At 38.0% G+C, this 25496-nt stretch overlaps 1 protein-coding gene across 3 annotated transcripts in view; it reads right to left on the reverse strand.

Annotated features, from left to right (window-relative positions):
• Positions 1 to 25496, reverse strand: part of A1CF (APOBEC1 complementation factor) — a 161381-nt gene that overhangs the window by 72055 nt on the left and 63830 nt on the right. Inside the window, exons 8-12 of one of the 3 annotated variants that reach the window (XM_044755058.2) lie at positions 24678 to 24951; positions 22505 to 22686; positions 18690 to 18826; positions 17821 to 17978; positions 13737 to 14890 (exon numbers count right to left, since the gene is read on the reverse strand). In XM_044755058.2, coding sequence (XP_044610993.1) covers positions 14739 to 14890; positions 17821 to 17978; positions 18690 to 18826; positions 22505 to 22686; positions 24678 to 24951 — 903 coding nt within the window. In that variant the 3' untranslated portion in view covers positions 13737 to 14738. Of the gene's footprint in view, positions 1 to 13736; positions 14891 to 17820; positions 17979 to 18689; positions 18827 to 22504; positions 22711 to 24677; positions 24952 to 25496 lie in introns of those variants that run through there. The other 2 variants (XM_014866739.3, XR_011495094.1) reach the window with 2 other exon arrangements.

Below are 25496 nucleotides of genomic sequence, written 5' to 3' on the forward strand. Positions count from 1 at the left end.
AGTATATCGAAATAGAATTGATTTTTGTATATTGATCTTATAGCCTGAAACCCTGCTAAACTTACTTATTAGTTCTAGTAGGTTTTTTGTAGAGTCCATCAGATTTTCTATATAGATTACCGTGTTGTTTGTGAATAAAGACAGTGTTACTTCTTCCCTTTTAATCTGGATTCTTTTTCTTTTTCTTGGTTTGTTTCACTGGCAAGAACCTCCAGCACCTGCTAAATAGAAGTGGTAGAATTGGACATCCAAGTCTTGTTCTTGATCTCAGGTGGCCAGTCTAGAGTTTTTGACCATTAGCGTAATATTGGCTGTAGATTTTTTGTAGATGCCATTTATCATTTTGAGGAAGTTCCTGGTAATTCCTAGTGGGCTGTACATTGTTGTGATCATAACATTATCTTTTTAAGTTTCTTTGTCACATTTTGGTATTGAGGCAAACCTGGCCTCATGGAATAGGCAGGGAAATATTCCTCGTTTTCAATTTTCTGGAAGAGTTTATATAGAATTGGTATTATTTCTTCTTTAAATGTCTGGTAGAATTCATCAGTGAAGCCAGCTAGACATGGAGTTTTCTTTTTCTTTTTTTTTTTTAATTTTTTTTTCCTTTTTCTCTCCAAAGCCTCCCAGTACATAGTTGTATATTCTTTGTTGTGGGTCCTTCTAGTTGTGGCATGTGGGACGCTGCCTCAGCGTGGTCTGATGAGCAGTGCCATGTCCGCGCCCAGGATTCGAACCAACGAAACACTGGACCGCCTGCAGCGGAGCGCGCGAACTTAACCACTCGGCCACGGGGCCAGCCCCGACATGGAGTTTTCTTTGTGGTAAAGTTTTTATCTACAAACTCAATTTCTTTAATAGCTGTTGGACTATTCAGATTATCTATTTTGTCTAAGCTTTGGTAGTTTACGTCTTTCAAGGAATTTGTCCATTTCATCTAAATTGCTGAATTTATTTTCATAAATTTTGTTCATAATATTCTCCTATTAGCTTTTTAATATCTGTAGAAACTGTGGTGTATTAGTATTTTTTGTCTTTTCTCCTTTTTTCCCGGTCAGTTTGGCTAGAAGCTCACTAATATTATTTATCTTATTAAAGCACTAGCTTTCAGTTTCATTGATTTTCTTAGTTTTTATTTCATTGATTTCCATTTTCATCTTTATTATTTCCTTTCTTCTACATGCTTTAGTTTTCCCTCTTTCTCTATGCTTTTAAAAAATGATTTGAGATCTTATTTCTAATTATGTATTTAGTGCTATAAATTTCTCCTTAAGCACTTTTTTGTGGTATCCTAGATATTTTGATATGTTGAGTTTACCTTCAAAATATGTTCTAATTTTCTGTTTTTTTCTTTGACTCATTTTTTTGGGGAAGTACATTATTTGGTGTCCAAATATTTGGGCATTTCCTAGATATCTTTCTGTTATTGATTTTCAATTTGATTCTACTGTTGTCAGAGAATGTATGCTGTATGACTCAAATTCTTTTTTTTTTTTTAAAGATTTTTTAGTTTTTCCTTTTTCTCCCCAAAGCCCCCCAGTACATAGTTGTGTATTCTTCGTTGTGGGTTCCTCTAGTTGTGGCATGTGGGACGCTGCCTCAGCGTGGTCTGACGAGCAGTGCCATGTCCGCGCCCAGGATTCGAACCGACGAAACACTGGGCCGCCTGCAGCGGAGCGCGCGAACTTAACCACTCGGCCAAGGGGCCAGCCCCGACTCAAATTCTTTTAAATTTATTGAGATTTATTTTATGGCCAAAAATACAATCTGTCTTGGTAAATATTCTGTGTGCACTTGAAAAGAACATATGTTCTGCTGTTGTTGAGTGGAGTAGACTATAAATATTAAGTCAAGTTAGTTGAGAGCGTTTTTCAAGTTTCCCATATTTTCCCTCAATTTGTTCTATACATTATTGAGAAATATATTTCAATCTACAATGATAATTATGCATTTGTTTATTTCTCCTTTCAATTCCATCAGTTTTTGCTTTATATATTTTGAAGTTGTATTGCTAGGTGCATAAACATTTAGGATTGTTGTGTCTTCCTCAAACTAATTCCTTTAGCACTTTAAAATAGACTTCTTTATCCCTGGCAATAATTTTTGTTGTGCCTTTTTTAGCTTTTCTCTGAGTATTGATGTGGGGTCGGTGAGCCGAGGAGTCGAAAGAAAGATTTCTTTGACTCTCAAGATCTGGCAGTAGTGCTCTTTTATTTAGAGAATAGTGTAGAATAGCATGGGGACAGGACCCATGGGCAGTCAGAGCTTCTGCTGCCGCCGCTTCTGCTGCCCCTGCTGGCATGGGGACAGGGCCCATGGGCAGGCAGAGCTGGTGCTTGGGGACAGGACCCACGGGCAGTCAGAGCTCCTGCTGCTGCCCCGAGTTGAGGGTTAGGGCTAATTGTATAAGGCATGGGTATGTGAGTCATCTCTTTACGAAGACAAGGGAAAGAACATGAAAAAAAGTTAAAATGGTATCAGTGCAGGTGGGGTCTGGTCATTGGGTGATCCCATGACTTTTAGACAAAAATCAAATTGGATTAAGTAAAGGTCAGAAGCCACCACCCTAAATCAGTTACAGGAGATTGCCAGACAGTAACCAACTTAAGTTCTTGCCTTCCCCATTAAGAGTTTCTAGGGATAAGGTCATCTCGCTGCTTCTTCCTGGTACAGAGAGGGAGGCACCTTTTACAGATAGAGATTTACCTTACAAATGTAAATGTGTCCCAACAAGGGCAAGTTCCATTCCCCAGAGCCTCCTTCCCTGTCCCAGTTTATCAAAAGCAATCAGCCCAAAACAATCCCGATGCCAAAGAGACATATCCTGGGGTGGCCAATTTCAGGTCCCTACAAGCTCATCCCCCCCTTCCTTCACAAATGCAAGTATCTCTCAAAGAGCAAGCAAATTCCACTCCTCGGAGCCTGCTTCTCATCTGTAGTTTTAAAAGTAACCAGCCTAAAATCCTCATCAAGTATGTGTAGCCTGGGGTGAACCTGGAATTTATGTCCATTAATAGACAGATTTAGGAATTTCCCCTCTCCTTTCTGGGAGTTCTCTTATGTTCTGTCTTCAGGGACTCCTTTTCCTAGTTCCTCTGGCTAAAAAGATGTGTTTCTCTCAGAGTTTTAGCTTCCTGTGTCCTCATGCAGTTCTACGCTATTGGGTCTGCTCTCTGGGTAAAGGGAGCAGGAGAAAGTAGTTAAAATGAGGGTTCCCCCATACTCGTTCTCTTCAGAGCACGGGGTCCTCTTTTGTGGTAGCTTTGCCTGGAGAGATGAGTTTTCTCTAGGGTTTTACATGCCTGTACTGCTGCTGCCACCACTGCCATTGCAGCAGTGCAGCCTTGCAATGAGGTTGTGGGGTGTGGGGGAGGACTGGCAGAGAAAAAAGAGAATAAAAAGGAAAGAATAAAGACAACCCTAACCTCAAGGATTCCTTCTCTTTCGCATTGTCTGGTCCTCAATGATGCGGGGTTGGTGAGCCGAGGAGTCGAAAGAAAGATTTCTTGGACTCTCAAGATCTGGCGGTAGTGCTCTTTTATTTAGAGAATAGTGTGGAATAGCATGGGGACAGGACCCATGGGCAGTCAGGCTGCTGCATGGGGACAGGGCCCACGGGCAGGAGGAGCCACTGCTGCTGCCTTGAGTTGAGGGTTAGGGCTAATTTTATAAGGCATGGGTATGTGAGTGATCTCTTTATAAGACAAAGGAAAGAACATGAAAAAAAGTTAAAATGGTATCAGTGCAGGTGGGGTCTGGTCATTGGGTGATCCCATGACTTTTAGACAAAAATCAAATCGGATTAAGTAAAGGTCAGAAGCCACCACCCTAAATCAGTTACAGGAGATTGCCAGACAGTAACCAACTTAAGTTCTTGCCTTCCCCATGAAGAGTTTCTAGGGACAAGGTCATCTCTCTTCTTCTTCCTGGTACAGAGAGGGAGGCACCTTTTACAGATAGAGGTTTACCTTACAAATGTAAATGTGTCCCAACAAGGGCAAGTTCCATTCCCCAGAGCCTCCTTCCCTGTCCCAGTTTATTAAAAGCAATCAGCCCAAAACAATCCCGATGCCAAAGAGACATATCCTGGGGTGGCCAATTTCAGGTCCCTACAAGCTCATCCCCCCCTTCCTTCACAAATGCAAGTATCTCTCAAAGAGCAAGCAAATTCCATTCCTCGGAGCCTGCTTCTCATCTGCAGTTTTAAAAGTAACCAGCCTAAAATCCTCATCACTCAAGAGCTTCCTTTCCTGGGCTTATTGTTAGACAGGGGGCTTTCTCTTGGAGGTTTCAGTATTTATACTTGTTGCATAATTCTGTGACTCAGGTCACCCTAAGATTAATTCCTGAGGAGATAAGGGAAAACCCCCTCACTCCCCCCCTAAAACTCACTACCATTATGGATCAATCTTTAAGTTTTGACTTCCCACCTCCAGCTGCCTGCTAGAATTTTCTGTTGTAATCAGTAGGAGAAATAGACTGTGTTGGTTTACTTCAGTTTGGACAGTGCCAGAAGTCTGTGAGCCTGATTTTTAATTGTCCCTTAGAGAAGACAAATGGGAGATTTCCACCAGAACCGTAAGTCCCATTTGTAGACTTTTGTAATAATAATGACTTCTATTTATTTGATTCTTATCACGTCAGACACTGTGACGGGTACACCAATGCACATAATCTCAGTCAATTCTCATAGTAACACTAGGAGAGAGATGTTATAATTTCTGTTTAATGGATGAGGAAACAGAATCAGATAGATTAAGTAATTTTCCCAAGTTCCCAACTGTTAGTAGTTGGCAAGCAAACTCATTTCTGTCTGCCTCCAAAGTCTGTGCTCTTAGCCACTCTGCAAGGCATTAATGGGATTAAAAAGAACAATGGGAGCCACACTGAGATTGACCTCGAATGCTCGAGTAGCAGGTCTGAGTCTACAAACACAAGCATGAAAGAAAAACATCACATTATTTTTCTGTAACCCACCTTGATTTTTGACTAAACTCCCATCTTGTGAAAGAGGTAAAAACAAAATCTTGCCAAGGTTCATCCTCCCATTCCTGAGATTGTGCTATAATATTTGGTATCCTGCATAGCAGTGGGAATGGAGGATCTGGTCCTCATTATTGAGTCACAGAGATAACTTCCGAGAAGGTCAATGTCTCTGTCCCTATAGCCCCTTTCATTTCCTTTGAGAAGTCCCTGCCATGTTTCGGGCATGGACTTGTATTTGAGGCTGCCTGAACCTGCTCTGCAGCCAATCTGCTCTGAGATCTTGTTACCTCTGGTTGATGCTACATGGAAGCAGCATCCAGATTCCCTATGTTCTTGGTTTTTTAGATCTCTTTCAGCTCTCTCGCCCTGTCCTCATTCTAGTTGGGGATGAGGGCACACATTCTTCCCCTTGCTTCTCTGTGATACTCTGTCTCTACCACAAATCACTTTCTCCTACTCTTTCACTTCCTCCAAAAACCCTATAAATTCTTTGAATTGCTGAAGCTTTTGGGAACCACAGCCAGAAAGGCTTACATGGAGTCTCTGTTTGATGTTTCACCAGATACCTTTATTGAAGCAACGATAGACAGATGGACCAGCTGAGAAAGGGGGAAAATACAGTGAGCATAGAAGTAAGTTACTATGTTCCTTTCTCTTTCTCTACCCCTTCCTCCTTCCCTTTTTGCTTGCCTCCATCCTTCACTCCTTCCCTTTATCTGTCCCTTGACTCCTTTTTTCTTTTTACTCAATCAGCCTTTTTGGGCACCTCTTATGAGATATATCCAACTTCCTTAGCTTTCATCCTCCCTAGTATTGGGCACATGCTCCTGCATACTGACAACAGCAAGTTATTCATAAACTTAAAAATTGAATTTGTTCCTCTGATTTTGCATAACAGCTTCAGTGACTCTCAGATGATAAACACATTTGCATTCACTGTAACTTTACAACTTTTCACTGTTGTATTGGTTATCTATGCTTTACAACAAATTATCTTGAAACTTAGCAACTTAAAATAACAACACTTATTATCTTACAGTTTCCATGGGGTAGGACTAGGTGCAATTTAGCGTGGTCTTCTGCTTCAGAATCTCTCGTAATCTTCAGTAAATGTGTCAGCCCAGGCTGCAGTTCTGGCGAGCTCTAGGGAGGTGAGATCTGCTTCTAAAGCCAATCACGTGGCTGTTGGCGAGACTAAGTCCCTCACAGGCTGTTGGCTGGAGGCTGCCTTCAGTTCCTTGCCATATAGCTCTTCCCAAAGCACAGCTCACAACATGGCAGGTGGCTTCATGAGAGTGAGCAAGCAAGAAGACCCAGCAAGATGCCAGCAAGATGGAAATCACAACCTTTTATTACTTAATCTCAGAAGTGCTATCCCATATTCTATTCATTAGAAGTGAGCCACTAGGTCCAGCCTGTACTCAAGGGGTGAGGATTGGTGTGAATGGAGTGAATATTTAGAGGTAGGATCAGTGAAACTGTCCCTACCAGGACAGTATGTTCAATGGGTAACAATACTTCAAGAAATTCTGAGGTAAATCAACAGTTTCCTCTTAGTTGGTGAAGGGGAGCCAAGATTCATAGGCATCTAACATGTGCCAAGCCCAGTGCCAGGTGATCTCACATGCCTTACTTCATTTTGTCCTCACATCTTTCCCATGACGTAGGTATTTGTGGCAGACTCTGTTAGTTTTCCTCAATATTCATTCTTCCATTCTTTCATAGTAAAACAATTTTTTTTTTTATGGTTGCTCAGATAAAGACTACATTTCTCATCCTCTCTTGTACCTAGGTGTGGCCATGTGCCTAAGTTCTGGCCAATGGGCTGTACGCCATAGTGCTGTGTGGCAGCTTCCAGTAAATCTCCTTAAGGGAAAGCTAGCAGGTGTCCTTTCCTCTTTTTCTTTGTCCTTCCTCTGTCCTTCTATTTGGAATATAAATGCCATCATTTCAGACTATGAGACTGAGCCCATGCAAGTAAAGCAATAAGGAAGACCTTCTGTTCATTACATTGTGAAGCACAATGCCAGCATTGTACTGCCTTTTGGGACTTTTGAGTGAGGGACAATAAACTGCTATCTTATTTCAACCACTGCTATTTTGGGTACTGTCACCTGCAGCCAAACTTAATCCTATCTAATTCAGAATTTGGTACTTAGAAGTGAGGTGCTACCTGTAACAGAAGTCAAAATATGTGGTATTGGCTTAGTGCAGAGTTGGCAAACTTTTTGTAAAGGGCCAGATAGTAAATATTTTAGGCTTTGTGAGCTATCTATGGTCCTGGTCACAATTTTTTTTTAAAACAGCTTTTTAAAATGTAAAAAACATCCTAGCTTAGTCCTTTGAATATGTAACAATCATTCTTAGCTCAAGGGCCCACAAAACGTAGGTGGCTGGCTATCCTCAAGGGTTAGTTTGCTGACCTCTGTTCTCATCCTTTAGGGATCAGCAGAGGCTTCCAGGGTAAATGTTGACTTCAGAGCCCACTTACCTTTTGGGAGTCATGTGTTTTCTCATTGTTTTTACTTTTTGAGTATTTCTCTTGTTTTCTTTATTGATTGGAAAATAATGTACCTAATTATTAAAAGCTACATTTACTCTCAGAAGATGCACCAGAGGGAACTTTTGTAAAAGATGCAAATGTGAAGAAATCACCCAAAGGATATTGTAATTATGGGTCATTAATATTCAGGTATTTATAAAGAGTAAAACTTTAGTTTTCAGGAAAGAAAGAAATCAGCAATTCATGTTGATACTTTTTAAAACTTTATAATAGTACTTGAAAATTCAATTACAATAATTTCACCATCCTGGAATTACAGTAGTCATTACAATGTTGCATTATTTCTCATTTCATGTGATTTATGATTCTCCGGTGCCCGATATATTTATATCCTCCAAACCAATGATTACTATCCCAATGAATGAATGTTGCAACGTTACATAGTATATTTAGCTAGATCACAGAGTTCTATAAAATATTGTACTCAAAGTACAAAAATAAGTGCTTTATGCACACTCTTTAATACTGTTTTTGTCTCTTTCTTTTGGTACCTCAACTAACTAACTTCACATAAATAAAGTCAATAATAACAAAAAAGAAAAGAAGCAAGAGGTGGTTTAACATCTGGAAACTAGACATACATTTTGCTGACAGCATGCTTTTCATTAAGAGATAGAGGATAACAACATCTGGTTATATTGCAGTCAGAAAAAAAGGAAAGAACTCATGAAGGAATAGGAATAAAAATACCACTAATTACATTAAGTATTTCAACCAGTGACAATGATGGATTGATTTAAATAGACTTATCTGTAGCCTGTGAGCCCAAAGATCTCTTAAGAATTACACTAGGAAATGCCAAGTTTCAAAATAAAATTTAAATTCGAAAATAGTATGTATACTTCATTGCAAATCATTTATTGCAAAAACTATAGGTATGAGTAAGCTTGTTAAATAGATTTTTGAATTTTATAAATGCAAGTATATGTAGAAAACAGAAACAGTTAATAACCAAAATGTTTTCAAGTAAATAAAAAGCATGGATACCTGCTCATGAACATCATGAATCAGTGTGGGAATTTGTCATTCCATGTTTTAAAGCTTCTGGATCTCTAACTAAAATTTTTTCTTCTTTCTTATTTTTCTATACTTCCCCAGGATTATATAAATATCACGGGGAAAATATTTGAAAACTCATTTTGCTTAACAGCAATAATAATAGACCAAGAGTCAAATTCATCTTTAAAAAGGCTTACTGTACCGACTTAGTGTTGGACAGTTATCATGGAAACAATGTTTAGAACAGAGTTGATTTATTTTTGGGATTCTGACTAAGTGACAAAACCTGCCAGCTGATGCACTTAAATAAGTGTAATTATATTCAGTTATTAAAAATGTAGACTGGATCACTAGACTGTGTACCCCATTAAGGCAAGAAATAAAACATATATTTTTATATATATTTGTATTCATAGTTTCTGGCATAAGAGTAGGTGCATAGTAAAGAGACTGGTCACGCATTCTATGAAGGATAGCTTCATGGGTTAATTTCAATAGAAACTGTGTAATTTGTTTAATTCTCAATATTACTAAAGAGAATAAAGGAACAGTAAAAAGGAAATTCTATAAAAAAGGAAAATACCTGTCAATATTATTTTCCATTAAAAAATAATCAAACCTTTATATGGGATTATATGATGATTATTGGTGAAGAATAGTTCATGAGCAACCATAACGGTGAAGTTAAATGTGAGGGAATTAGTGTTTGAGCAAATTTGTAAAACACAGAAGGGAAGAAGGCAATGTGCTTTTTAAAGTGAAAGTTTCCACAAGAAGTCCTTTCCGGTTTGGGTTGTAAGTAGTTTGGTTTAAGGAAGAAAGGAACCAGCAAATGCTCTAGGACCTTACTAATGCCTGTGGATCTTGATAGGCCAAACGTGTCCCCAAGAGCTGTCTTTCATCTTGTCCCCTGCCCAGTCTGGCCTAGTGGCTGCTAGCCCTGTCAACTGAAGGCAGAACTTAGGACCCAGAGCCCAGGAGCAGTGGGAGGAGAATTAGGACCAGAAAGAGGCTGGGTAGAGGGACAGCTAGGTTGGGGAGTGGACTGAGGGTAATTATGGAGGAGAAGATGATGCATTCTTCTCTGTTTACTATGCTCCTACCCCAGTCAGAAAGAATAGCTGGGTCCATTAGTTTAAGCTGTATCTGCTCTGGAGAGGATAAAGTCAATTCTACAACATTAAAAAAAAAAGAGCCATAAAGATGGGGCCACTGCATAATTTGTTGTCTAAACTGGGACACATTTGGGAGTGAGAGGGCCTATTAATATTTATAACGTGGGATCACAGTCCTAAGCCAGGACTGTCTGGGCACAACAAGATGTACTGTCACCCCAGAGAGATGTTGCCACACTTTGAGTGAGGTTGATATTCTTCAATCTCAGAGAAGTTCCGGCAGGCAGCTTACTTTCTTTAAAGTACTGTTTCTTGGTATCTCCCTTCCCCTTAGACAAAGTAACATAAGTTAAGACAGAACAAAGCATATTCTTTTTCTTTATTTCCCCCTAAAAACAGGAGAAAAGTCTACAAGGGGGAGGTAGATGCAGAAATGTTCTGTATTTTCTTCCAGGCACTTTTGAATGAATGAAAGCTTTTGGTTTCCGAATTATTTTTCACTTCTAGCTTGGTTATGAACTTCCCTTCACTATTAGCTAAAGTATAAGGTTTTCTTTTATCTTTCCTACTAAGCTGAGGAGAACTGGGGTCATATAGAGTTTGCAGTCTCCCATAAATGAGTCTATGTGTTCAGGTATACACTGCTGCCCCTATTAAACCTATACATTCTGTATAAACAGTCTAAGAAAAAGCTGGCTTTTAAAATGTTGGACACTTTTGGGGCTATAGAATATTTTAAAGCCATTTTTTACTGAATAAAAAAATATTTTAATCCCTAAGTAAAGAAATAGGGTATGAGTGTCAGAGAAATCTCGTTTTCCTGGTAGTTTCATTCATTATAGCAGGACTTGCGGTGCTTTGTTCTAACATTGGCAAATACAAACAGATAGTCTGTTGGATACATTACACTTTTCTATGAATATGGTCTTGTAAAACTCAGCATTTTCAAGATGTCACTAGGATGAAGTAAAATGTCAACATCAGATTTGACCATCAGTTTAACAAAATCCTGTAGTTAACGGTTGCGTGTCCAGTAGGAACGTTTGTTGCCTAGTTTATCTTTGTCTTCCAATAAGTATATGAAAATTGCTAAATTATGCTATTCGTGTTTTCTTTTGAAAGTATTTATCACAAAGTTCACTTATGGTGTCATATTTGTAACTTAGTTTTGTCTTTAACAGGTGTATCTACAATATGTAAAAATGTATCTACAAAATATAAAAAATGTCAAGTCTCTAGGTTAAATTGTAGGTGCGTTTTCACCCCTTGGGAACCTCCATATGAGTACAGGAGGGGGTAATATCATGGCTTTATGTGAATATTGGGGCACATTGTTCACTTTTGGGAAATCTTGGATAGGGCTAGAGTTGCAACAATAATAAATTTTACAGCTTTGAATACAAAGGCAATTTACTCAAAATCCTAACTGTCTTTACTGACCCTTATTCTGCAAAAGTCACCTGGAAACTATCCCTGTCCCCATGGATTCAAATTGTGACCCAGCTGTCCACAACAGAACTAGAAAATAGTCATTTAAAAATATAGTGAAAATTAACATAAACTGAAAATTATATTGAAGCAATATTTATGAAAAGCTAATCTATGCCATTGGAAGAATGCTTTTTTTTTTTTTTTTAAAAAAAACCTTTAAATAAAACTAAAGCTAATTTCCTGCATAGCTACTATCAATGCATAGCTATAATTTAATTTCCATCCACTATTAAAAAGATAAGGAACTGTGGTTTGGAAATATGTTCTCTTTTGTGAGATATTTTTTGAAGTCAATGTTTTCTTAACACGAGGTAGCTTTCTAGCAGCATTTTGGGTGTTGGTACCCAAACATAGTGTGGTTGGGATGATACAGGTTTGAGTGGGAGTTGGGAGGGACAAACTACTCATCTAGGAGAATTACATTTTGTTGTGGTTAAAGCTGGTCTTCTAGTTCTTCTAATGGCGTGGGAGAGAGGGGCAGCAATTCGAGAGAAGGCAGCGTTTTTACAGAGAGAATCTACTCTCACGGCTGTTCCAGCTCCTCCTAAGTCACATTGGCTGATTTTAATTCTCACTAAGCTATTAATTACCAAAGTTGAGAAACCCAATTCTAATTTACTAGATGTATCTACATTATTGGTTTGGGTGTTTTGTTATTATCACTTTGTTTGTTGACTAATTTTAATTTTTTCTATGAGGAATTTTTTCTAGGAAGCAATCAAGTTAGAAATAGCAGAAATATGGATATTGTGTATCGCTATCCATATGATAGGTATTAAATAAGGGCTAATTTCTGAAGTCTAAAAATATAAACATCATGCAAAATAAACCTTTGGTTCTACACTTGATTTTTTAAAATGCCACTTTTTAAAGTTTCAGTCTCATAGACAGATTGACACTTTCTATGAATATGTTCTAGTGGAATTCAAAGTAGTCTCTAGATTTTACTAGAATGAGGTAAAATTTCAGCAAAAGATAAAACCACATCTACTCGGTTGGATAAAATTACGTCTCAGGAGGTAAATGTCATGAATACTTGTGTGTTTCCTTGAGCAAGTGACACACACTTCCAGTGGCAATTTTCTTGATACACTGACATTATTTCATGTTTAGGTCTTTGCTCTTAACCTTTTAAAAAAGTGATTATGATTTAATCTGGAATAATGACTTTTCTCATAAAGAGATTCCTGTATTAGCTAATGTCTGTTCATTTGATTAAATTGAAAATTCCTCTGGATCAAATCTATTTCACATTGACTGGACGTGCAGAGCGCCCTTTTCCATTTGTTTTCAAAGATTTTAAAGAACATTAAAACTTTTGTTCTTGGAATTTGCAACGCTGTTTTGGACTGAGTAGGAATTTGCCTGCCCCTAGTGTAATCACTCTCTTTGAGTATAAAAGCAGGTCTGTGGGGGAGTGTGAATTTGAACCTAAGAATTGCTTAAGGCAGAATTTTTCACTTTCTCATTTTTAGGATTAGTTTGACCCAAGAATTAGTTTGAAGCCAATGTGAATTATATATAAATTTATACTTTTTCTGAGATAAATATATGTAAAAATATGATTTGGCTATTATTTTTAAGTTAGACAATTTTTCTTTCATTTTTATATTTAACAAAAGTAAAATAAAAAGAAAACTATTAAGGGATATAGTAAAAATACCAAGAATATAGCAGTTCCCAAACTTAGTTCCACACTGGAATTACCTAGGATCTTTCAAAAATATTGATGCCAGGCTCTGACCCCAAGACATTCTGATGAAATTGGTGTGAGACATGATCTTGGCATTGGCGGTTTGAAAAGCTCTCCAGGTACTTTTAATGTTCAGTCAAGTTTGGGAACCACTGTTCCGGGGAATATGAGGAGCAAAATTTAAAGCTAAAAGCACGAGCCCTTTCAGGGTTTCGTGGTAGCGTTGAGGTGTTTCATATCTGATTGGAGTTATTAGAACTGAAAGGTTACAAGGACTTTTAATTGTTATTGAAATTTACCTGATTTTGATTGGAATCTGGTCTGATTTCAGATCACAGAATTCCATTCTTGAATGACAAATTGTTCTATGCTGTTGTGTTTCTATTTTTCCTTGAGTCCTGTAGAATTTTAAAAGGGCCAAGGGATTTTTAAAATGGAAATTCTAATACTGTGTATCTTAAACTACCGATGAGACTGGAGTAGGAGTAATAGGTATTTGGTGTTCAGACTTCAATTATTTCTATTTTGAACAAAAAGTAATCATTTACAAGGATGGCAAGAAAGTAGTGCCTTCTATTCCTTTCTATCTCAGTTTTTGTAGCGCCCTCAGCCCCATCAGATGTTCCTGGAGAAGCAGCCCAAAAGTCTTGGGGATTTTGGCATATACCCCCTTGCTGAGTGTTTCAAGAATCAGCTGTGATGGATTTAAGGTTTTCCTCTGACAGCTTCAGGACCAAAGGACTCAGATATGGTAAAGCTGTCTGATGCTTATTGAAAAGAAAAGGAAAGGAAAGGAAAGTAGAGGGCTTCTTGATAGATTTAATATAAGTGGTCTAGATAATCCAAGGCTAAACTCAGGTTGATATAACTGTCTCTGAATGCTGGACGGTGGTCTGGGTGCTACAAAAAGACCAAAGAAATGAGAGTAAATCCTCACTTCTCTCTTTGTTTGAAATGACTTTTCAGCCAATTTGGTGAATAGGAAAAAGCATCGTAAGTAATATTCTGTAGATTTGATTTACTTTTTTGTGATATTAGAGATGAGCAAAATGAGACTGACATGAGGATAAATCATTACGGAGAAGTCAAAACGTTTACAAATTAAAAAAATCATTTCCAGTTGAAACGATTATTGTGTTGTGGGGATCCTTGAGAAGGGCACGTGTTCTAGGGAAAAAGAGGAATGGGCTAATGAGTTTAAAAAACAATGGGCTGGGATTTGTTTTAAACATATCTGCAACACATCACATCAATTTCCAGGAAGTCCCCAGGGGCTGCAAGGGACGGAGAGATCCTGACCTATGACAGTTTGACTGGATGGAATTTTCAGACTGAAGTGATGCTGACTCCATCCAACCTTGGACAGTGTTTCACAAACTTCAGCCTGTAAACATGCCCTGTAGAGAGGGCAGTGGGGAACATGTTTTGAAAAGCATTCTCCTACCTTCCCTCTGCCTGTTTGTGATTTTGTGTATCACAAAAGCAGCTGTGAGACAGGGCTGAGACTCTGGAGTTTACTTAGCTCTGTTGTTACTGTTCCTGACTGCCCAGGTCTGCTCAGCCCCTGAACACTTGTTAGCGAAAAGATCTCTCTCCGCTCTGTCAGAGTTTGTAAACATACTCCCGAGACACTCAGGCACCTTGGAAGGACAACTTTGGGGGGCAATATCTCTTTAGCTTTCTATTAGACAAAGGGCTCCTTAACATTTGATTTAAGTAGGAATAACATTCTCCTATCACAATTGTACAATTGGTATAAGCTATATAGTCTCGGGAAAGGCATCATTTTAGGAAAAGTATTACATATGATTATTAGGGAACTGGGTTAGAGGTTTATTACTTCTATATAGAGTTTTGTGGGTCTTATTGTTAAATTAAGAGAAAGATATCTTCAGAAGGCTCCATATCCATCCCCTCGGGCAGTCACTGCAAAAGTGGGGTAGACCTCGTATGCTGTATATGCTGCTAGGTCTTGTCCGAGGGTCACTGCTTGCTTGAGCTGGGCTGCAGACACAGGTGCGGTTGCATTAGGGACAGCATATCCTGGACGGGGAGGCAGAGAAAACTTCATGAAAGGGATTCAGATTTCCTTCCTTTTGGTTTATTGTTTTCTTTTTGGAATACGAAAATTTAACATATTGCTTAAAGCCAACAGTTAATGTGTACATTTAAAACATTGCTCTCAGGGATCGTAATATCTGGACCCCTTGATGAGGGGACAGTATTCCTCAAAGTGATGTCAGCCACCTGTGTCAGAATCACTTCACACTTAGAGAATTAGAAACATTGGGCATAGGTTCCAAAAATGAAAACTTAACAGAATGCTGACCTGCTTAAAGCTTGAAATTTAGAACTTTCTCAGAGGGTCCCAGAATTTATAAAGGAGCAGAAGCAACTGATAGGTTGGCAGAGCGTGGGGGTCTGTGCTATGTGGGTCTGGTTTGGCTACATGCCCACTCCCACCTAAATAAAATGTTAGAAACCATTGCTTTTACCCAAGAAGGATGCACACAGACTGGGTAGACCAGTAGGAGAAATATTGAAAGTTTTAGCATGTTTCTATATAGCACCATAATAGCAAATAGCCTGTCCACGTTTAGACCTAACTGGGAAGGGCAAAAACATCTTCTCCACCCACCATCGCGCTGTCTTTGGTGTGTGCAGAGGCCTTGATGCTTGTCCTCACCCTCAGAGAACCAAGGGGTTTGAGTGGTAAGGAAATCACCTCGTGCTTCATATTAGTGTTGTGTCTAGGTGATTAATGTTCACTTTTGAAGAGAGTATAACAGTTATTATCTAAAGTCAATACTTCCCTGTTAATATTTTAGACCAAAACCTGGGTATTTCTGAGATCATCCAAAAATTGTGAAAGATGACAAGAAACAGGGAAAAATATCCTTAAGTAACGAATGGGGACTTGATTAAAAAATACAGTCCATTTGGTTTACGTGCTGTGGAAGTCTGCCAACCCCAGACACATTGATTTCTTTCTGGTGGCTTCTCAGGAAGTGGTGGCAGGAAGCCGGCTGGACTATTTTTCAAAAAATTGAATCCACTCCTTGGCTCGTGCACTTTGGGCAATAATGCTGACTAATGTACTAGCGAAGTCTGGTACATTTCCCAAGGATATGAAAAATGTGTTAACAATTACTTTCAAAATTTTGGAAATAGTGTTTCCAAAGTAAATAAGTGAGTGAATAAGGACTATGTATGTGTGTATAGCATAGATTTTTATCTTTAGGGATTTTGAATGTTCTTTTTCAATTTGGCTAATTTCTTAAGTGCAAAAGTATTTGTTTCAAACAGATTCTTCCCTTGGAGCCTATTATTCTTTGCTTGACTCCACAGCAACGTTGTAAGAGAGGCTCTCAAATTCTTAGGCATTCCCAAGACAACCCTCATGCCCTAAATATTTTTTACTTCTTGCAGAAGCAAAGAGAAGTGAGGATGAGATACAACATTCTTGGGTAAAAGCAAATCCTTTCCAATGTGAAAGCAAACTTTAACTGACAGTGGCTCGTTTATTTTTATAGTACGTTAATTAGGTGTCTTTGGGGTACAGCTTTCTGAAAGACAGGGGTTCAACTTTCTCCAAGAACTGGGAAACCCTGGCACAAGTCTTCAGCAGACAGACACGTCAACACCGTGTTTTATGGAAAGCAAGCACGGGGCTGATGGCCCCAGCCCAGCCCAGCAGGGACCTTGCCCTCTGCAGTGGCAGCTGTTGCCTTGGTAACCTTGCAGGGGCGTGCCACACATCTTCTCCATGTTCTACAGAACAAAGCTGGAATTGAGGTCACATTTGCCTGTGAAGCATGATTACTGTCAGCTTCACTTGCCAGAATAGAGGATAGATTCACAATTTTTGAGGAATAAAAGAAAACGAGAATGATCCCCAGGTGTTATGGACGTGAGGAATATAGCAATTCTCACACCTACACATGAATTAATCGATCCATAGGGTTGTTTTATTTCTAGGTCTAGTCAGAACTCTCTGATTTAGGTTTATGGGGGTAGACCGACACAATGACAAGTCAGAATAACAAATTTCTTCAAAAGAGATAAACTTTTATTAGTAAAACAGAATGGAGTCTAACTGCTGATGAAAAATTTTCAAAAGAGTTTTCTTGTCTGATCCCCTTTAATCTCTAGAGGATTCATTTTTAATTATTAACGTTTGTTGTGGGTACGTACAAATAGGGAAAAGTCTTTTAAATGTGACCCTGAAGTCATGTTGATCTACAGATAGGCTTTATTTTAAGCAATAGCATATGCCCCAGACCAAAATTATAGAACAGATAAAATGAGGCCTGTTTATCCACATATGAAAGGATCTCTCTGTCTCACACACACACAGAGTTTTTGACTTAAAATAGTTTAAGAAAAATATGATCTATACATTTCTTTCAGAAAGCAAAGTAATAAAAGTAGAATCAAAGATTAGAGAAGGAGCCCAAGGATTGCTTATGAGTTGATTGACCTTGGCCAAATTACTTAACCTTTCCAGTACTTGGTTTCCTCCTCTGTCCAATGGGTATATGACACAACCTACCTCTTGTGGTGTCATGAGCATTACTAAGATAATATAAGGCATGCTGGGCATTTAGGTGAGCGCCTGGCACATGGTAAGAATTCAAATAAACATCAGCTATTACTATGTAGCTCCAAAACTCTCTTACTAAAAGTAAAAACCAAACCAAACCAAACCAGATGCAAAGAGATAGATTCATTCAAGATCACACAGCTGCTTAAAGCTGAGCCAAGACCAGACCCCACTTCTGCTGCCCAGCTCAATTCTCCTTGCCTTATACTTTTGATGGTTCACTTATCTGGCAAATTCTTTTTGGTCACAGATCATGTAAGTCAGATTTATTGTAGGTGGTGTTCACAAACACCTCTATGAGTGCATGGTACCAAGTAGGGTTTCCCTACTCTCTTTACATGGTGCCATTTCTGACGTGATTTTTCCATACCTGGAAAAGCAGCAGCAGAAGCGGCAGCAGCAGCAGCAGCTGTAGTCGGGGCGTCAGCTCCATCAGTGGGGATGCCCAGGGTCTGCAGGGTGTACTCGGCTGCGTAGGTCTTTGCTTCATCCACATAGGCACTTAGTTTTGGAGGTGTGAAAGGGTGGCTGGAAAGCATAGTCAGTCAGAGTAGGAATTTTAAACTTGTGCTCCTGAGACAGGTGAAAACCTAAGGCACTGTTAGCTTTTTAAGATGATCAGATAATAGAATTTTGTGTGGGTATTTTTCATTCTCTTTGCTATTAAAGCTTCTAAATTTACATGCATGTAGGACCATTTGTGAATTGACCTAGAACGTCAGTGATTGATGACCTTCCTGGAGCATACTTCTCACTCATTACATGACTTTTCCAAGGTGCGCGTGAAACACAATGGTTCCTAAAATATGTAGAAATGTAGGTTCATGGTAAAATTCAGAGGGTGATATCCACTAACGGAGAGGTTATGTCTTTGGTCTAAAATTTAAATAATGGGGGATGATGTTATTATGTATAAAATGGCAATTTCTTATGGTTCAACCTAAATTCTACAGAGATGAACGAATGGGCTATGAGTTTTCAGTTCTATTACATTTTACGTCTGCAGTTTTGCACTGGGTGATTCTACTGTATAGTCTTCATTGTCAGTATTGAACTTGGGGGCTTGGGGATGGCAGTCTCATAACTGGCACATACATCCTGACATTTGTCTTTAATAAGAAATGAGTAGGTGGGTAGACTTGAATATTTACCTTATTTAGATAGTGATAAAATACACTTAATTTACAAGAGCTCTTATTCTAAAATCTAAAGGATTAGGAATTTGGAGAAGTTACGCACATTGCAGGATTCTGGCTGGCCAGAGCAGGAATGGTTATTTTGTATAAGAATAGTTGTCTTTGATCTTGTCCAATGGCAGAGTGCAGCTGATACACTGGCTGTCCCCAGTTATTTTTCTGACAAATTTCTTCTAATATCTACAAGAGTAAAAAAGTGATTTCCCTTTCAAATGTCACATTTGCATTAGTTCTCCAGCTTTCAGGTTTTTAAACTCTAATCTTCAGAGTTTAAGCTAATATAAGAAGATATAAAATGCCACATGGTTTAATGACTCATAAAATTTAAGATGAACTCGATTTGAACTCCATTTAAAATGTTATGTCTATTAATTCATAAAAATCATTTTCACACCATTTATTCTAATATGTTTTTAGTTTAGTCTGTTAGCTGTAACTTTTTACCAATAGTTTAATTTTATGATTCGTTTGATGTATTTATCCCATTTTTTAAAAATTGAAATTCCAGCACTGTGTAGCTGGATTTACTCATTATTATCCTCAATCCTTCTGTTTATAATGGTTTAGAGAAAATAATCTAAGAATGTTTTCTTATTTCATATCATTCACTTCGCATTTTCGTAAAAATAGAGTGTGCGAGTTTAATGGGTTAGTGTTTATTGATGAGCACTAATAGATGGGTGTTGACAGTCATAATGTCTTTGGCAAAACACTACTTCTGGCTGTATAATCTGATTTTTAGCATATTCCTACATGTTTTTTTCTTCTTCTATCATTACTCCAAACTGAATCTTCTTTAAAGGCAGATATTCTTTCATCCTGAAGCCATTTTTGGTGGCCCGCAAGCCTTGATGCTCCACTAGTCAGCAGATTCAGTAAACTGTGCAAAACAGAGCATTTCTGAAAAAATAACTCTTTAGGGCAGAACCATGCCCCAGGATGAATCTATGGGGCTTATCTCATTTGTTCTAATACTAACCAAGCTGTAGTAGCATCACATTTTCCAGTTTACTAAATTTGTAGATTGCTCCTATCTTATCTAATAACTTTTTCTTTTTAATACTCTCAGTTTTGTAGCATCTCTTGTCATCTACAAAGCATTCTCTAACATTCATGGGCAATAATAAATTAGCTTTAGATGGCAGGTATTCTAAAGGAGTACCAGCTCTAGCTACTGATTCTGCAAGGCAGTACTTGTCCTTCTGCTCTTCTTGCTGGAAGTTAATAATTCTACCATGGAGTTGTGAAGGCTCTATCAGTGTTAGTTGGGGGTGACATGGTCTTCAATTTCTAAGCCTTAGTTGCAGAAATTCAGAGACAAATTAATTAAAGAACTTTCATTGACTGATAGAGATGGTTACATATTAATATAAAGCATGACCAGTTTCTAACCTGGGTTTGATATAAAAAGCAGAGGTCATTAGTTATGCTATAGCAGCTCTTAGGACTATTATAAAGAATTTATGGTGATGATTATTTTTTATTTGCTTAAAAGATTTCTAGGTATCCCAGTACTTTAATTAGGTTCCTTATTTTGGGTTTTAAATCAAGATAGATTGAATGACTAGCTTTTGTATTTTCTGAGCAAAGCTCCATCATGGTACTTACTAGATTTTATTATAATTATCTGTTTATGTGTCAGTATCCTCTTACTGTATTTCCATATAATTTTTCCAGTTTTATTGAGATATAATTGACATACAACATTGTGTAAATTTAAGGTGCATAGCATAACAGTTCGACTTACATATATTGTGAAATGACTACTGTAATCACAAATCTGATTTCTTGTCTATGAATTTGTATTTTTTTATATTTTACATATAAGTGAGATCATACAGTATTTGTCTTTCTCTGTCTGACTTATTTCACTTAGCATAACGCCGTCAAGGTCCATCCATGATGTTACAAGTGGCAGTAGTTCCTCTTTTTTATGGCTGAATAATATTCCATTGTATACATATACCACAACCTCTTTATCCATTCATCTACCAATGGACACTTAGGTTGTTTCCATGTCTTGGCTACTGTAAATAATGCTGCTATGAACCTGGGGATGCAGATATCTTTTCAAGTTAGTGTTCTTGTTTCCTTTGGATATACTCCCAGAAGTGGAATTGCTAGATCATATGGTAGTTCTATTTTTAATTTTTTGAGGATCTTCCATACTGTTTTCCATAGTGGCTGTACCAGTTTACAATCCCACCAACATCCTACCAACAGTGCACAAGGGTTCCCTTTTCTCTACGTCCTCACCAGCACTTGTTATCTCTTGTCTTTTTGGTGATGACCACTCTAATAGGCGTGAGGTAATACCTCACTGTGATTTTAATTTGTATTTCCCTAATGACTAATGATGTTGAACATCTTTTCATTCACCTGTTGGCCATTCATATATCTTCTTTGCAAAAATGTCTATTCAGGTCTTTTGACCATTTTTTGCATTATATTCACTTTTCCATCTCCAACACCAAGCACAATACTTGGTGTGTAATGGATGACAATAAATAGTTCTTGAACAAAAAATGATTACTGTTAATCACTCTGATAAACCTTGTCTTTTTAAATTGCCTGGATAGGGTTAACAGAAAACTTAAATGAAATAATTTGTATGTATAAGAAAGCCATTAATCTTACAAAAATAAATACTTGGGGTGGGCCCTGGGGCTGGGTGGTCAAGTTTGTGTGCTCTGCTTTGGTGGCCCAGGGTTTTGCCAGTTCGAATCCTGGGCGCAGACCTAGCACCACTCATCAAGCCATGCTGAGGCGGCGTCCCACACAGCAGAACTAGAAGGACCTACAACTAGAATATACAACTATGTACTAGGGAGCTTTGGGGAGAAGAAGAAAATAATAACAATAATAAAGATTGGCAACAGATGTTAGCTCAGGGTCAATCTTTTAAAAAAAAATAACTCAAGGTGAGCTTTTAGAAAACCAAGTTTTCTACTTGATTGTGATCCTAAGGCTACTTCCATAAATTTGGGGCTTATACATTTAAGAGGGGAGTAGGAAGTTTCCTTTACGATGCACAGTTTAGTTTACAAACTAAACTATAACAGTTAACAACTGGATGTTGGTTATTCAGCCAAAGTGTCGCTGCAGAGAGACCAGCATGTACTCCACATTCATAGGGAACAGTCTAAGGGTTAACATAGACCCTGTTTTGTGTTCATTTTAACTCTGTTTGTTATTAAGTTTCCATAATGGAACAACTTTTATAACTTTTAATTTTCCAATAATAAAAACCACAGCTCCAGGCAGAAACATGGAAACTTAGAACTGTGAAATGAAAGCAATAAAACCTCACCATAATGCCACTGCCCAAATATAATAATTGCAGACGACTTAATTTGATACGACTGATGGCACGTCATAGTATGAGTAATGATATTGCCATGGATAGCGTGATGTTTTCTCATAAACACAGTGTTTCCAAGAAAATGTCTCCTAAATAGTCTCTTCATTCCCTGTCATGAGTGCTCCTCATTTGCCAACCAACCTGGCTCACATATGATTGGCATTTCTTTTGAGCTAAGTTCTTTGCTTCATATTATTTTACTTAAGGTATTGGTTGATAATTCTTAAGAGCTCTCAGTATCTTCACCTTTCAGTGGAAGATTATTTAAGGCGTCAAACTTTATAATTAAAAAAAAAAAGAAAGTCTAAAATAGAACAATGGCACTCAACACTCAGCCTTCTCTTGCACTACGTTATGTTTACCGGTCACTTTTTCTACTTAAGAAAACAAAACAAAACAATAGCCCAAGTAGGAATCAAGTCGAATCATTTGATTAAAGGTAAATGATGGGTTTTGGTCCAACTTAAAGAAACTATGTCTGGAATAACATTACCTACCTGGGGAGCAAGTTTAATTCCTTGGGGTTTTAAAGTGACAGGATTCATTGGGGTGAGCTCCATCCCAGGTAAAAGATCATAGAGTTTGTCTTCTCTCTTGTCTCCTTTGACCTGGTATCCACGACCCAGGCCTGTGTATGCCAAATAGCCACGGCCACCCAGGCCTCTCACTCCCGCAGCCCCTACAGGTACATTCATGTAAATTTCTAGGAATGTAAGAAGGCATTAAACTGAATCAAACCACCAGAAATCAAACCACCCTGAATCTTACTGTAATGGAAAAGTTAGCCCAAGTCACATTGATTATTGCCTTGAAGATGGGTAGAAAACTCTAGGATTCTAATGTAATGAAACTCAACATAAGGGAAGGTTCCCCACAGGTGCCTTCTTTTTCTTTTAACTATCTATGGAGGAAAACAATACTATCAAAATGTGCATGAGCAACTTTAAAACTTTGGTACAGAGAAAAATTTTGCAATTTCTGTCTTCAGTTAACCTTTTATTGACATTTTTCTATAGACTAGTAAATATTGGGAAGATGTTTTTTAAAATATCCCAGCTTGATATGATCACATGTATTAAAATCAGTCTTGCATTTTTGTCATCGATCAACAAATCAGAAGTAAATTCTAGCTTCCCCAATAATTCCAGCCCCAATGACCTGTTGGAAAACCAACATTTAGAAAGTATATTTTCAAGTTCACCATTTTCTCTCTCATGTTCTGTCAATGTGAGGCTTAAATTTCCATTGAGTTTCATTAATAGATTCCTTTTGATTTTTTTGTTTTGCCACGTTGCTACTTTGATTTCCTACTGGTGGCATAAAAAGATAAAAAAATTAAATTGATTACCCTTCATCCATGAATATCATTCATTGATTCCTTTCTTGTTATAGGACAAATATTTTTTTCCCTTGAAGTGGAGTTTGTTTTTTTCTTACATTACAACTGGTTGACAACTTATATTTAACATATGGATTGTTTAATGATGTGATTTTAGGTTATAAATACATAATGTTTTCATGACATAATTTGTCATTGTGTAGACAGATTATCCTGAAGGAAATCCTGATGATATATTTTGCATTACAATTTTGGGTAGAGTGATTGTATAATGGGCATGGAACTTTTAAGGATGTTGAAGACTAGAACTCCTAGGATGGTCAAGTCTGTTCTCCTGAAAAATAGTAAAACACAGTAAGATAATTGTTTCCACAGTAATCTGGACAGACCCCTTTGCTTCCAAGTCAAACCCCAGAAGAGATTTAAATACACCATTTGGTCAGTGAATCACCCAGACTGGTGTCATATTTGGAAGATAGAACTGGGGTTCTGTTGGCGTTAGCCAGATCCTAGCAGAACCACTCTGAAGGATCCTGTAGACAAAGGAAGGATTCCAGAGACAAACTAGTTTCTTGGAAATAAAAACGCTTTCTTTATCTTCTATGTTGCTTGAACCAACTGAACTCAGAAGACTGCTCAAACACTTGGAATTATTATAGGACTCAACAGGAAAGATTTTTTGCGTGGCAGTCAGATTGTTTTTTCTTTCTATTTGGACTTTACTATTTAGTTCCCCATATCCTGGAGAAATAAGTTGATTTCCTTAATAGTGTGGCTTTTTAGAAGTCACAGCACCTATTTCTCGGAGGAGGTCAGATGAGAACATCTCATGTATCTGTTAGAATATATTTATGATAATTTGTGATTTATATATGAAGATGATGCCACTGAGTCATCATCAAATACACAGGTGCCTTGGCATATTTTTGCTATTTGAGATAATTTGTTTTCACTGGACCATACTGCTCTTGCTTGGAATTTTGTAATGAGTCATATGTGACTGCAATATGGTGGTCCAATGAAAGGGGAGAAGCTAACAATTGTGGACTTGAGTGTTAGTTTGTGCAAATTTTATGGGCCCATGCAAAGATAAAATGTGTGCATTAGACTCATTTGCACTATATTCCTGCCAAGTTTTCTTAATAACCAGTTGTAATGTGAAAAAAGATTCCTATGGAAGGAAAACTATTGGTATAATACTTGATTTTTAATAAACGGTTAAAAGTTCTTTTCCCCCACTGGACCCATCTAATTTGTCTACGGTTGTTGCAATACAGATCATTTGAAATTTAAGAGTTATTCTAAGGAAGGCAAGAGCTTACTAGTGTTACCTCTAACAGAAGGGGCTCGGATAATGGCCCTGTTGCCAAGATGTCCTTTGGTGGCTGGGAAATGAAGGCTGGGAATCGCCGTGTAGGCTTGAGGGGTGTAGAATACAGGAGCACCAAGGTAGGTTGTGGTGGGATCATAAACATGACCCAAAGAGTAGGTGTACTCTCCTTGGAGCATGGTGCCCCTTCCACCTGTGCCTCGGGTGTACCTAACATAACTGTCCTTGTCCACTGGTTTGGCTAGGGTTACTTCAATGGGGGAGCCATCCAGCACCTGTTGTAGAGAGCAAGAAAAAAACAACATGAGAAGCTATGAAGACAACCAAGTGTGGCTGGGCCCTAGTAACACATCTCCTTCTAAGTTCTATTTCTATAACTTCTAGTTGCTGCTGTATTTACTGTTTCACTTGTATGTATCTTTTCTCTTCATGGGTTCGTGTTTCTGTGCCAGTTGAGTTTTCCCTGAGTGGTTTTGTTGGTAAATTGCATATAATCTGCCAACAGGTTTAACAGTGACAAATTGGCCACTGTCTGTTGACATATTGGTTATAAATTTATCTGATGCAGTCACTGAGACAGAGAATTATGTAATATTTTCATGTGATATGTATTTTTTAAATTGCATTTTTATAAAATTATATAATTTAAGAAATTTTAGGTTAGGTATGGGTGGAATATGATTTCCTCTGTCTAGAACAGTGCAGTGAAGGTGGAAGGAAAGCAATAAAGAGATCTATCAATTGTTAACATCTTGGCATGGACGGCCCAGTGAGGCCTTTCCAGCTGCCAGCCAGCTAAATGTCTCACTCCTTAGAACAG

This window comes from Equus asinus, chromosome 2, assembly GCF_041296235.1.
Source record: "Equus asinus isolate D_3611 breed Donkey chromosome 2, EquAss-T2T_v2, whole genome shotgun sequence".
NCBI lineage: Eukaryota > Metazoa > Chordata > Mammalia > Perissodactyla > Equidae > Equus > Equus asinus.